Raw genomic sequence first — 15,808 nt, forward strand, 5'->3', positions numbered from 1 at the left:
TGTGGAATAGTCAAGGTGATGAAAAGCAAGGACCTACGACGGAGGCTACTACACAGAAGGGTTATCATTTAAAATTGAAAGAGAAATAAGGAACTTCCCAGACAAGAAAAAGCTAAAGGAATTTGTTAACACTAAACCAGTACTGCAACAAATGTTCAAGGGTTTGCTTTAAGCAGGAATTTTTTTTTTAAGGGGGCGGGGGGATAGTCTAACAATAAAATGGTACCAAGTATTTATCTATCAATAATCACCTTAAATGTAAATGGCTTAAATGCTAGAACCAAGAGACATAGGGTAGCTGAATGGATAAGAAAACAAGACCTATATGCTGCATCCAAGAGACCCACCTCAAATCAAAGATACATATGACTAAAAGTAAAGGAATGGAAAAGATATTTCATTCAAATAGAAAGGGGTAAAAAGCTAAGGGAGCAATACTTATATCCAACAAAATAAGACTTTAAAACCAAGGCTATAGTAAGAGACAAAGAAGGACATTATATAATGATTAAGAAAATAATCCAACAAGAGGATATAACCCTAGTAAACATTTATGCACCCAACAAAGGAGCACCTAAATATGTAAAGCAAATTTTGATGGACAAAAAGAGAGTGACTGACAGAAATACAGTCACAGTTGAGGATTTTAACACCCCAATGACTTGAATGGATAGAACTTTCAGGAAGAAAACCAACAAGGAGACAACAGCCATAAACAACACACTGGATCAAATGGATTTAACTTAATATCTTCAGAGCATCTGACACCAAAACAGCAGAATATACATACTTTTTAAGTGTAGATGGAATGTTTTCTAGGACAGACCATGTGTTCGGACACAAAACAAGTCAATAAATTTAAGAATACTGAAATCATATCAAGTATCTTCTCTGACCACAATCCTAGGAAACTAGAGATCAATCACAAGAACACCGAAAAACACTCAAAGTCATAGAAGCTAAAATAACATGTTATTCAACAATGAACAGGTCAACAAGATCAAAGAAGAAATCAAAAGATATCTTGAAACAAATGAAAATGAGGACACAAAAATCCAAAATCTGTGGAACACACAGAAAGCAATCCTAAGAGGGAAATTCATAGTATTAACAGGCCTATCTCAAAAAAAGAAAAAAAAGAAAGAAAAAGCTCAAATATAGAATTAAAGTTACACTGAAAGAAACTTGAAAGACAACAACAAACAAAGCCCAAAGTGAAAAGAAGGAAGGAAATAATAAAGATTAGACCAGAAATAAGTGAAATAGTCTTAAAAAAAGATACAAAAATTTAATAAATGCAAGAGCTGATTCTTTGAAAAGATTACAAGATTGACAAACCTTTAACCTGACCCATGAAGAAAAAAGGACCAAAATAAATAAAATCAGAAATGAAAGAGGAGAAGTAACAACTGATAACAAAGAAATAAAAAGGATTAAGAAAATATTATGAACTATATGCCAACAAATTGGACAGGCTGGAAAAAATGGATAAATTCCTAGAAACATAAAACCTTCCTAAACTAGATCAGGAAGAATCAGAGAATCTGAATAGACAGATAACACCTAGTGAAATTGAAGCAGTAATCAAAAATCTCCCAACAAACAAAAGCTCTGAACCAGTTGGCTTCACGGGTGAATTTTACCAAACATTCCGAGAAGAACTAACACCTTTCCTTCTCAAACTATTTCAAAAAGTTCAAGAGAAGATCAGGCCACCAAGTTCATTTTACAAGGCTAGCATTATCATAATTCCAAAACCAGATAAAAACACTACAAGAAAGGAAATTTTAGGCCAATACCTCTGATGAACATAGATGCTAAAATCCTCAACAAAATATCAGCAAACCAAAAACAGCAATGCATCAAAAAGATCATACACCATGATCAAGTGGGATTTATTCTGGAAACGCAATGTTGGTACAACATTCGCAAATCAATAAATGTGACTTACCACATGAACAAAATGAAGGATAAGAACCACACGATTATAACAATAGGTGCAAACAAAAGCATCTGATAAGATCCAGCACCCATTTATAATCAAAACTTTCAGACAAGTGGACAGAAGGAACATACCTAAACAGTCATAAAGGCCATATATGACAAACCCACTGCCAGCATCATACTCAACAAGCAAAAACTACAAGTGTTCCCTTAAGATCAGGAACAAGACAGGGATGTCCATTTTCACCTTTTATTCAACGTAGTACTGCAAGTCCTAGTTACAGCAATCAGATGAGAAGAAGAAATAAAAGATATCCAAATTGGATATGAAGGAGTAAAACTGTCTTTATTTGTAGATGACATGATACTATACACAGAGCACCCCAAAGATTCAACTAAGAAGCAACTAGAACTGATAAATTCAGTAAAGCAGCAAAATACAAAATATCCAGAAATCAGTTGCATTTTTATATGCCAATAACAAACTAACAGAAAGAGAAATTAAGACAACAATCCCATTCACAGCTGCTTCAAAAAGAATAAAATACCTAGGAATAAACCTAACCAAGAATTTAAAAGACCTGAATTCAGAAAATTTATTTAAGACACTGAAGAAAGAAATTGAAGACACAAATATATGGAAGCACATACAGTGTTCATGGATAGGAAGACTTAACATCATTAAAATGTCCATACTCTCCAAAACAATCTATAGAGTCAACGCAATTCCTATCAAGATTCCAATAACATATTTCACAGAACTAGAACAAATATTTCAAAAATTTATATGGAACCACAAAAGGCCCCGCAGAGCAAGAGCAATCCTCAGAAAGAACGAAGTTGGAGGAATGACGCTATCTAATATCAAACTATATTAATAAGGTCATACTAAATCAAAACAGCCTGGTACTAGCATAAAAACAGATGCACAGATCAACGGAACATAATACAGAGCCCAGAAATAAATATAAACCTTTGAAGCCAATTGAAATTCGACAGAGAAAGGAAGCACATACAATAGGCTAAATATAGTTTATTCAATAAATGGTGCTGGGAAAATTGGACAGATATGTGCAAAAGAATGAAACTAGACCACCTTCTTACACCACACTAAAGAATAAATTCAAAATGGATCAAAGATCAAAGTCTTAAATGTTAGACCAGAAACCATAAAAATCCTAGAAGAAAACACAGGCACCAAAAGTTCGAACATTGCTTGTAGCGATATTTTATCACATATACCTCCCCAGTCAAGGGAAACAAAAGAAAAAATAAACAAATGGGATCATCCACAAAATAAGGAATTAATATCTAATATTTATAAGTACTTACAAAACTCAACACCAAAAAACCAAACAACCCAATTAAAAAACGGGAAAAGGACTTAAATATACTTCTCCAAAGAGGACATGCAGATCGCCAATAGACATATGAAAATATGCTCAATGTCACTAATCATCAGAGAAATGCAAATTAAAACTACAATGAGATACCATCTCACACCTACCAGAATGGCCATCATCAATAAATCAACAAACAAGTGCTGTCAATGATGTGGAGAAAGAGGAACCTTTTTGCACTGTTGATGGAAATGCAGATTGGTGCAACCGCTGTGGAAAGCAGTATGGAGCTACCTCAAAAAATTATAAATGGATCTTCCTTTCAACCCAGTGAGCCCACTTCTGGGAATATACCCAAAGAAATCCAAAACACTTAACTTGAAAGCAGGTAAGCACCCTTATGTTCACTGCAGTGCTATTTAAAATCACCAAGATATGGAAGCAGCCCAAGTGACCATCAGTGGATAAAACAACTATGGGATATTTACACAATGGAATACTACTCAGCCATAAAAAAAGAAGAAAATGTCTTACCCTTTGCAACTGTATGGATGGACCTGGAGAACATATAGGAATCAGCCAATATGTAAATAAGTGGAATAATAAATCAATGTGTCTCTTTCACTTTCTCCCTCTGAAACAGCTGACTCTTAACATATTTAATTACACAGCCACTAGGATAGAAACTAGGAAATTTTACAGTAATTTTAACAAGTCTTTGCTAACACATTAGAAACTTGAGAAACAACCATTATGAACAGAATACAGTAGAGTCCCTCTCTATATCATGGTTCACTTATCGTGGCCTCACTGTATCGCAGGGTTTTTTTTTAATATTATATTTTATTATTTATTTCAGATTTTTCGCTATATCGCAGGATTTTGCGGTACTGTATATGTATGTTGTTAAAGTTACATAGGTATAAGAGTGTAGAATATGTTTAAGAACATAAGTAGTGTTTATAAAAGTGTGGAAAAGATTAATAAGGGAGTGGGAAAGGTTAATAAGGGACTGGGAACATTTTATAAGTGTGTGGGAAGGGTTTATAAAGCCTTAAAATATATATAAATACTAAAATAAATGTAAGGTTCCTACTTCGTGGATTTTCACCTATCATGGGAGTGTCTAGAACTTAATACCCGCGATAAGTGAAGGAATACTGTATTAAAGAAAGACATATAGTCCTGGCAACTGTGGCTCAGTGGATTGAGCACTGGCCTGCGAACCAAAGGGTCACTGGTTCAACTCCCAATCAGGGCACATGCCTGGGTTGCGGGCCAGGTCCCCAGCTGGGGGCATGCAAGAAGCAACCACACTTCGATGTTTCTCTCCCGCTCTTTCTCCCTCCCTTACCTTCTTTCTAAAAATAAATCCAATCTTTTTTTTTTAAACAAGCATATAAATTCTGTTTGAGGTGATCAGAATTCTGTTTTAAGAATACAGAATTCTATAGAGATTCCTCCTTAATTATCTAAGAATGTTCTTGTATTAGAATTTTACCACAAAGATCTCATGAATCATTGCTTTTCACCAAGCAGTCACATGGAATATTCCTTCAAAAGAGTAATGAAGCACTTCATTCCAAAAGAAAAAAATATAGGGGTGTGTGACTATGCCTACATTTGGAGATTACCATTTTTGAAAATTATTTTTAAAAAACTGATGAGCAAACTGATTTTATAAACAAAATAGCAGATCTAGTATTGCTGTAGTTCTACTGTTAAAGAGATTTTTAACTGTTAAAGAGAAAGTATCTAAAAAACGATGCCATGTCTTTCACACATCTTATCTAGGCCTCTAACCCAACTACGTTTAGCATCTTTCAATTGTCAATTTAAGGCATTAAAACACTATATATATGGTGTTAAGGCAAAATTTAACAAGCTTACACAAATGGACCTCCATTTTCTTGAAAAAGGATTCTGAGATGACACTTTTAGAATGTTTAATAAATATATCATGTAAACAATTTAAAGATTTCTATATGGCAAGATAATAGACTAAGAATTCTAGAAGATGGAGCACAATTTGATTTAAAATATTCCTATGGAGAATTCATTCTAATAGGGAAAAGACCCACCTCCCAGGCTATGTATTTACATAGTCTCAATTCAATGTGAAAATATTTTCAGTAAAGGACTATTTTTTCTAGATGAAGAAAGAAGTTTAAGAAATCAGTATGAAGGTTACAAAACAAATAGCTCAAGAAAATAGGCAGACTCTTTTTTAAAGCATGTGGTAGATTTGTTAATGGTCACAATTCTTCCCATGCCAAAATGTAGAGGAAACAGAATGTACTTTAAAGTTTAAAATGACACTTTATCTCTCCTCCCACACAGAGATGAAGTCTACACCACACCCTTTTTTACCTGAACTGCCCTTGTGAATTACGTCGCAACTACTATAATGTGGCACTACTGATGTTGTGTGGTTTCAGAGGCTAGATGTTAAAAGGCCTTATAGCTTCTACTTTTGCCTTCCTGAATCAATGCTAAGATTACCATGTAAGGAAGCTAGTCTATCTTTGTGGAAAATGAGAAACAATGTGGAGAAAATCTAAGGTGCCCTAAACAGCCATCACCAACTGTCAGACATGTGAGTGAGGCCATCTTGGACATTCAAACCCATCAGACATTCAAAGTAAATGAAGCTGAATAAATGAGACCACACAAATCCAGCAAAGGAACTGCCAAGCCAATTCACAGAATCATGAAAAATAATAACTTATTTTAACCCACTAATATTATACATTACCACAGAACTATCTCAATTCTCACTACATTTAGAGAGAAATGTCATTACCTAAATAAACCTAAGGTGGGTTACTAAACTCTTAGAAAGGCTTATAAAAATATTACCAATAGAATGAGTCAAGCACCTTGATTTACAAAAGAATATACTATTATTTAATATTAGTAGTAACCGATAATTTAAGCTTTTTTTTTTTTTGAAGGGAATTCCAAATTCTATTATCTATGCCTCTAAGAATGAAATTCAAAATTCTATGTGTTTCTTTGTCTTCAATCATTACCTTTTGAAAGAGTAACAATAAGTAGAGCATAGACCTACATCAGCAAAATGTTTAGATCATTAACAAATATTTCAGTTTTTATGAGTTCAATTTATAAATCTCTCCCTTCATAGGACTATGCTGAACAAGTGTTCAACACAAGTTATTACAGAAATAGTCTAGAGAAACTGGAATTATTTGCATAAGTGAATTCTATAAATATTTCTTCAATAATAACTGTATTTATATTTATTCATAAGTTAGAAACTGCCAACTAACTATGACTTGGTATTACTTAAAATCCACAATACCTATTTTTACATACCTCTATAGTAGGATGAGTATTATGCTTGTAAGCAGTGTATAAGGGAAACTGAATTTGAAAAATTTTTGCCACACATAGTAAGAGTTTTTCCTTCTCATCTGTACTCCATAAACTAAAAGGATCAGAACTCTCCTCGGTCAGATTACAAATTCTTGTAGAGTTTGATTTTTTTTCTATTGATTTTTGTCTTTCTGTACTTCTTTCATTACACTCTCTTTCTATATTCAGTGGTTCTTCTGCTTGATTACTCTCATCTTGCCACGTGGAATCTATGTTAATAGGAGTACAATGTTTACAGAGCTGGTCCCGGAGCACTTGAACTTGAGCAATCACTAAGTTAATAAGTGCACACACAACTTGGTTAAAAATCTCCAAATGCTTATATTCCTTAAAGCAGCATAGACATTGCCTATAAGAGAGAGAGAGAAAAAATCAATAAATTAATATTTCCTAGAAAACTAACAATTATATCTAACAAGTAATATAAAAAAAATAAGCAAATACTAAAATACTTTTAGTCAAATGGTTTTAATTCCTCCTTCCCAATGAAATAGCACCATAATAACATATAAATAGCATCACACCATATCAGGTTGATTTTTATCTGTATGCATTTATCTGTCCTTCTACACAAAGAACTATTTAAGAATAAGAATTGTGGCATATATCTTTAATTCTCTAAGTACCACCTATTCAATATATGTTTGATAAATACCAGGAACTGGCCATAATAAAATACCTTACTGGTAAAGCTGGTTTTGTCATAAATTTTAAAAACCTACATTTTTAGCCGTGGCTGGTGTGGATCAGCGGATTGAGTGCCAGCCTGTGAACCAGAGCGTCACTGGTTCAATTCCCAGTCAGGGCACATGCCTGGGTTGCAGGCCAGGCCCCCAGATGGGGGCACGCAAGACGCAACCATACTTTCTCCCTCCCTTTCTTTTCTCTAAAAATAAATAAATAATCTTAAAAACCTACATTTTAAATTTAATAAGTTGCTTGAAGTCTACTTGGGAGGGGCATTCCTACCCTATTTAGCAGATCAAAAGAGTCTAGGAACACCACACATACACACATTAAACTCCATATAAGATAAAAATATATGTAAACAATAAGAGTCAATAATTATTACACATGAATCTAGTCTTCTCAGACAAGTTCAGTTAGTAGCACAATGCCTAGCACACAGTAAAAAATCTAAAGGGTCTGGTGAATTAGTAAGTAAATGATACACCAGTACCAGGTTATAATAATTGCATCCAATAATGGATGACAGTTAAGTAACTATTACTTAAAATTTTCATCTAGTTATATTATCAAAACAAGTCAAAACATCTACATTTTAGTCCAAATAGATCACAAATTCCTTGTATGACATGTAAAAATAATCACATTTCACCAGGTGTGGCAGATTTCAAGTATGTCCATATACTCTTTCCTTTAAAGGGTGAGGGCCAATTTTCCTTCCCTTGAATATGAACCCAATTTAATGACTGACTTCTAATGAATGGAATGTGGCAGAAATGACAGTGTATGACATCTGAGACTATATCAAAAAGACATTGCCACTTCTGCCTTGCTTGCTCTCTTGAATCACTCACTCTGGGGGAAGTCAGCTATCATGTTGTAAGATATTCAAATAGCTTATGGAGAGGTCCACATGAGAAAAAAACTGAGGTCTCACACTAACAACAAGCACCAATTTGCCAACCATGTAATAAGTGAGCCAACTTGGAATATCATCCAGGCCCACACAATGTTCAGATGACTAACATGAACAACATCTTGAGTGTAACCTTGTAAGAAATCCAAACCAGAACCTACGAGCTAAAACCACTCCCAAATTTCTATCCAGAGAATCTCTGAGGATAATAAATGTTTATAGTTATCTTAAGACACTACTTTTTGGAGTAATTTGTTACACAGAAATAAATGAATAATACATCACGCCTGTTTTATCAGTAGCAAAATGAAAGGGATTTTACCTCTAAGGCCTCCTCCAGTTTTAAAATTCTAATATCACAGTTTATACAAGAAAAATAAAGTCTTTCTGATGAACAGCTTCTTCCTTTAGGCTTAAGAAAACCAAGTCCAAAGAGAAGGATATTTTTGAATATCTTCTGTGAAAATGGTCTCTGAATTCCCCCACCCCCCAAAAAAATCTTTAGCCAGATTTGAATTAGGAAAGCGAAAGAGGCAGTCAAATTTACTATAAAAATTCACTGTCAGTAAATGAGCATTAAACTGCTTGATTCCTCACTAGGAAATTAACCTTAAAAGTCAAAAATGACTTGTGAACCAAGCTGGATCTAGGTCCTTACAGACCTAAAACATACAAGTTCAAGGAAAGCTGAGAGTCTAGAATACACACACACACCCCCTCTAAAATTACATAAATTATACATTTTACTTTATTACACTCTATTCTGAGAAGTCTAAGTATTTGCATTCTCAATATAGCATTTCTCTATATGTCCTACCTACAACCTAAAGGGAAAAAGTGTTTGTTTTAAATAAAAACATCACTTTAAAGTAAGCCCAGCTTGATTTTACACATCAACTTATTTCTTCTCTGCTTCAAACCCCAGTGCAAATATATTTTTTAAAAAAGAAGACAACGACAAACTCCATAAGGGAAGAGATCACAGAAGAAAAGAAGACAGGTTAGAAACGGTGGTACAATAAATAACAAGAGTGGAAGAAATAAACTTGGAGGGAGCTACAGAAAGATACATCAGCAAAAAGAAAGATCTACCGCACAGAAGGCTCAGGACTGAAGATTACCAGATACCACTGAAGGCAGAGATGAAACACGGGACCAAAAAGAGGACTACATGAAAGGTACAGTTAAAACCTGCAGGTTCCCATCCCAACCAAGATACTGTTCCTACTTGACCCAAGGAAACAAGTTTTTCCTGTACATAGAATGAACAAGATAAACTTAGGAACACTGGATACTAAAGGAGGCAGGATGGTACAAGAAATTGAAAGCAAGAGAATTAAATGAAATGACTGAGTGGTGAACCTTCCCAAATACCCTTCCCTGCCCAACAACCAGACTAACATATATCAAGACCGAAGACTTAAAGATATTTATCTTAGAAAAATGTAGGCCCTAGCTGCTGTGGCTCAGTGGATTGAGCGTCGGCCTGTGAGCCAAGTGTCACTGGTTCGATTCCCAGTCAGGGCACATGACTAGGTTGCACAACAGGTCCCCAGTTGGGGCGCGAATGAGAGGTAACCACACAGTGATGTTTAAAAAAAAAAAAAAAAAAAAAAGAAAAATGTGAACAATCTAAAAGTTTATTTATCCCTACTAATAAAACCTAAAACCTACTCACCATTTTACCACCGAAGAGTACAGACCAACATCTGAAATGCCTCATTCACACAGAACTTCCAAACCATCTTTCAGTGCCTTCCATAAACCACAAAAGGACAGACAAGGAGAGTAAGACTTTCCAAAAAAAGTTGCATCACCAAAGGCAGATCAAAAGAAACAGTAAAAAGAAATTCAAAGGAAATATATAAAATGCACCTATCATGATGAGATTTCTGAAACTGAGGGAAAAAGATGCTAAAAGCTTTCAGGAAGGGTAAAAAATAACAAGAAAAAGCTCAGGAATAAAAATAGCTAGTACTTCTCCAAAATAGTATCAGAAGCTATAATACAATGCAGCAATACTTTCAAAGTTCTGAGAGAAAATAATTTTTCACTTAGAATTCTGTAGCCAACAACTTATCAATAAAAGTAAGGGTAAAAGAGACATTTTTAGACCTTGAAAAATCTAAAAACCATTTGCTTCTCATGCACCCTTTCTCAGAAAACCTGTTTTCCTAACAAAACAAAGAAGTAAAACAATAAGATGACAATATGGAATCCAGGAAACTGGAGATCCAATACAACAGAAAAGAAAAAGAAATTTAAATGATGATCTGAAGAGAAGACAGCTTTTTAATAATCCTCATGAAAAATGAATACAGATTGGAACAAGAAAGTTCAAAGAAGATTACGGAGGCGGGGAATAGGTCATTTAATGATGTATAAAAATGTAAATATTAGTACTAAGAAGAGTTACAGATTCGATCCCCAGTCAGGGCACACACAAGAATCAACCAATGAAGACATAAGTGAACAACAAATCATCGATATCTGTCTGTCTCTCTCCCTAAAATCAATTTTTTTAAAAAACAAAAAACAAAAAACCCTGGCTGGGTAGCACAGCTGGTTAGAGGGTTGTCCTAATATGTCAAGGTTGTGGATTCCATCCCTGGTCAGGGCACATACTTGATTTAACCAATGAACACATAAATAAGTGGAACAACAAATCGATGTTTCTCTCCCCTACCCCACTCTTTTCCTCTCTCGCTAGTATGAATTTTTTTAAATTTGTTTAATATAGGAAATAATGATAGTCTGTTAAACCAACATACATAACTAACTTACCTAATCTTAGAGACAAGACAAAGGAATGACAGTTACATGACTTTTATATAGCAATTTAAAATTTGATGACATGGAGAGACTGATCACAGTAGACTGTACATGAAAAATCAGATTATCTAACAGACATGCAGTAAAGTCACATTTTGTAAAATTTTAAACTATACTGTTCACAGATCTCATACGTAGGTGAGAGCAAAACAGCCATTTTTACTCTGGAGTGTGGCATGCTTTTTTAAAATTCTGATTCTCTTTGTTCTCAAAGCTTTTTACAAGTGTATCATTTAAACAGGAGGAAAAATAACATAAAATATTAAAATGTTGTAATGCTTATAAATTATTAAGTTCTTATCAACATACTGTTTTTATTTTTATTTTTCCAAAGGAAAAAATCTTTATTTAGAAATTTTAGAATTAAAAATACAAAGATGAACATAGGTGCTTTAAACACTGACAAAATCCAGTTACACTATAACATCTGACTCCAATTGTATGTGTTAATATCACTTAAAAAGTCCATAAAACATACTGTTTTTAAATGAACGTCCTCCTTTACCTATAGTCAATAGGGTAGAAAAAACAATTCCTAACCACTGATAATCCTATGAAAGCTACTACCATTTTTCTCCCAGAAAACCCATAAAGAACATTTTGTATGAAATGTCATGGGCTCATTAGCGCACCATGATGTATTTATTGACTTCCATGGTCATGGGCCCCCAAGTTAAGAATCTATTTTATAAATTAACTGTGCTTTATTAGTAGCCATTTTTCCACATACTTAATCTAGGCAACAATATTTTCTTTCTTAAGATTTTATTTATTTATTTTTAGAGGAGGAGAAGGGAGGGAGAAAGAGAGGGAGAGAAACATCAATGTGTGGTTGCCTATTGTGCGGGGGACCTGGCCCACAACCAAGACAAGTGCCCTGACTGGGAATTGAACCAGTGACTCTTTCATTTGCAGGCCAGTGCTCAATCCACTGAGCCACACCAGCCAGGGTTAGGCAACAATATTTTCTGATGTCTAAAAAAGAAACTGGGAGATGTGGGTGGGAATAAGGACAGAAGACTAGGCAAAAATTTTTACTACAAAGCACTGTGATCCAGCTGGCTATTTTATTGTCACTTCTCTCACATCAATCAGCGTGACAAGAGTAAATAATAGTCTACTTGTTGGTACTTTTTACTACCAATCAAAAACTACTTAAAACCTATCAACATATGACTAGAATTGTAAATGGTACAAATTCTGTTTCTAGTTCAGCTTTTTCACGCTTTAGCTTATGATGTACCCTTCAACATATATTTCATTTTCTAAAATAAGTTTTAACAACTTTTATTAAATTTTTTTTGTCAGATACTATGCTAAGCATTTTGTTTCTTTACAATCTAAGACAGTAATCGCTTTATTATTCTCATTTCATAAATCACAAAGGGTTTGGAGTTTACAGAAATTATTTAATTTGTCATAATCCAATAAGCAAGTGATAAAAGCAGGACTGGAATCTACATCTATAACTACATTCTGGAGAAGAATGAGAGAAAGGCAGAGCATCTCTAACAGTTAGGGACAAACACATTTTTAATATTCTGATGAAACCTACAAGTTACTGCTTAAAATTGTGGATATCAAAATTTTCTTTACAATTTTATTACTGTCCACAGACTTCAGATGAAAAATCCCTGATACAGGGATTAAGAATATACATCTAAAATAAAAGTGGACTACAAATGGGAAATGTAACTCCCACTGAGGTCCACCTATAAATCCTAAAATTAAACGTATGGTTTTATCTTAGTATAACATGTCGCCACCTAACTATAGTTACAAAAAATTCAAAATTCTGACTTAAATGTAACATTTCTTAGCAAATGCTTTAGGCTATTAATGTGAATTTTAAATTCATTAATAATTAGTATTATAAAATATACAATCATCTATTTAACCCATAATGAAAGGAACAGAAACTATTGCTAATCTTAATCAAAAGAAATTCATGTTGAGACTAAGAAGAGATGCCAATAATGATGGCACATAAGTTTTAAATGACTAAAATCAATCTTTTTCTAAACAAATTTATTGACAAAAAATATGGAAAAGGGATGTTACTGCACAGGAAATGCTTTTTGAAATTAAACTTTTCTGATATAAACTATCATCAGCTAGCCTGTGTGTATCAGGACATTCACTTATGTTATCACTTACTTAACATGTACATTAATCATTGCACATAATGCTTCAAATATTCTTTACCTATAAGCTATAGAAAAAGTAAGAATTATAAACAGGACAGGCACACAAAAGAAAAAAACATTTAGCCATAACCAATTAAAATCATGTTGAGGAACAGAAATTTGCAAATCCCTGAAACAAACTGTGTTCCCTAAAGTTTTCTTCTCTATATTCTCAATATATGTATTATTTTTAAATGGATCTAATATATACATCTATATTTTTGGAAAAAGAACAAACAGCAAATGGCTTCCAGAAAAGTCAAAGTGTCCTCTACCACCAATACTAATTTTTTTTAAAGGATTAAGTTTGTTATAGGTCCCTAGCTATACCATAACAATTCTTTAATCTCTCAAAATAATTATTTTTAAAATATTGATTATGCCTATATTTCTCAATAATTAAGGAGGGATTAAAGAAAGAAAGAAATATTTATGTTTTAAAAATAAACCTTAAGTTTAAAGCCACACACATAAGGAAGAAAGGAAGACTTAATAAGTATTGATAAACTGTCACTTTATCACTAAGATATACAACCCAATATCCTAAAAGAAAAACTTGATGAAAAATTTAAAATACAACTCACAAAGTCAATCTTCGAAATACTCAGGGATACATACCTCTGTGTCCAGGAATTGATATAAGCAAATATTCTGAGAGTGTGTTCCTTTCTGAGCTGCAGTCCATCACCACCTTCTATATCTGATACTAAAATAAAGTAGAAAAAATAACTTTTTAATTATGAATAAAAAATGCTAAGCCAATATTAAAACCAAGCAACGCTTCACCAAAAAGATGTCTAGATTTACAAATGAAAATATTTCAGGTAATTTTTTTTTTTTTTTTTGGCTTTCACCTAAGAAAATAAGTCTTGGTCTATGTAATTAATGACTAATTTGAGCTTAAAAAGAAAATTTTTAATATATGTAATTCTGAGCAGAAAAGTAAGAGGGCACTTTGCAGTTATTCTGGTCTTGTCTCTCAACTTCAAATCCACCCTTCTGTTCTATGCTTTGTGACACTGGGGCTGGGACTCTGCAAGCTACATTTTTCATTTCCAGTTGGTTCCTGTTATCTTCTTCCAGTCCTGTACACAGCACTAGAAAAGACTGGAAGGTAGGAGGAGACCAAGGACTTGTTAGTTTGCTGTACCTCAAAGCATCACTCAGCAGCAGCATAGATTCCAGGCTCCAGCTTTTAAGAACCTATTTCATGGTACCCCTCTCTTAGAGGTAACAGGAGTAGCCAGTCTGCATCCCTTCCTTGAAGTCCTAGCTTCCTTCACAAAAGCCCACCTATAAATGATTAGATTCTAACAATCCTCTTCCCTTCATTTCCCCAGACTTAAGGGAGAATAGATGTTCCCTGCAGTTATCACCATTGTCATCATCATTTTCTGGGTGTCGTCTGGATTCCCTCTTTGCTCTTTAAACCATCAATATTTGTGTAATTATCTTTCTTTATTAAATTCCCTCTTCAATTCCCTGATTGGACCCTCACTGATATACTGGAATTTCATACACAATATGTACTACCTACTACTACTAAAACTACAAAAACTAAAGTTAAATACAAAAGAGAAACTATATAAAGAAATGAAGTTGGCAGTTTGGCTCATGGTCTGAATAAGTCTTTTAATGTAAAATGTTTCAGTGTATAAAATCAGAGATCAGCAAAAAGTTCTATAAAGGGCCAGAAAGGGAATATTTTAGGCTCTGTAGGCCACAGTCTCTTTCATAACTAGGCAGTTCTGCCACTGTATCTTGAAGGCAGTCACTGACAACATGTAAACAAATGAGCATGGTCATGTTACAAAAAGACCAGTTGACCAGGTTTGGCACACCAGGTCATAGTTTGCCAACTTCATGTTAGACAAGGTCCAACAAGATAACATAACCCACGGCATTTCAATCTTCACTGTGTCTAGAAGTCTTCATATATCCATTCATTTAATATGTTAAGTATTCTATATGCTATAGACAATGTTGAATGAAATAGCAACAGTCCCCACTTTATGAAACTTAGTCTAGTGAAGAAAAGAAAAAGTTGTAAATGAATAATACTCATACATATTTTGATAAATGCCAAAAAGAAACCAAGCAGAATAATGTGTGTCAAATAAGCATAACCCACCTTAGAATAGGAAGTCAGGAAGAGACTCTCTGAAGTGATAATTTTTAAGCAAAGACTGAAATGTTAAGAATTCAGACATTAAAGAGAGAGAAAGAGAAATTAGAGTATTCTAGGTAAAGAAGTTCATGTTTAGCCCTGGCTGGTGTGGCTCAATGGACTAAGAACTGGCCTGTGAACCAAAGGGTCGATGGATCGATTACCAGTGTCAGTGCACATGCCAGGGTTGCGGGCCAGGTCCCCAGTTGGGGGCGCATAAGAGGCAACCACACTTTGATGTTTCTCTCCCTCTCTTTCTCCCTTTCTTCCCCTCTCTCTACAAGTAAATAAAATCTTTTATTAAAAAAAAAATAGTTCATGTTTAAAGAGAATCCCTAGG

General features: G+C 34.0%; 1 protein-coding gene across 1 annotated transcript in view; it reads right to left on the minus strand.

Annotated features, from left to right (window-relative positions):
- USP34 (ubiquitin specific peptidase 34) overlaps positions 1–15,808 on the minus strand; it is a 233,373-nt gene that overhangs the window by 186,046 nt on the left and 31,519 nt on the right. Inside the window, exons 2-3 of the mRNA XM_090281354.1 lie at positions 13,920–14,007; positions 6,621–7,029 (exon numbers count right to left, since the gene is read on the minus strand). Of these exons, the coding sequence (XP_090137480.1) occupies positions 6,621–7,029; positions 13,920–14,007 (497 nt within the window). The remainder of the gene's footprint in view (positions 1–6,620; positions 7,030–13,919; positions 14,008–15,808) is intronic.

The sequence above is a fragment of the Furipterus horrens genome, unplaced genomic scaffold, assembly GCF_987537825.1.
Source record: "Furipterus horrens unplaced genomic scaffold, mFurHor1.1.pri manual_scaffold_6, whole genome shotgun sequence".
NCBI lineage: Eukaryota > Metazoa > Chordata > Mammalia > Chiroptera > Furipteridae > Furipterus > Furipterus horrens.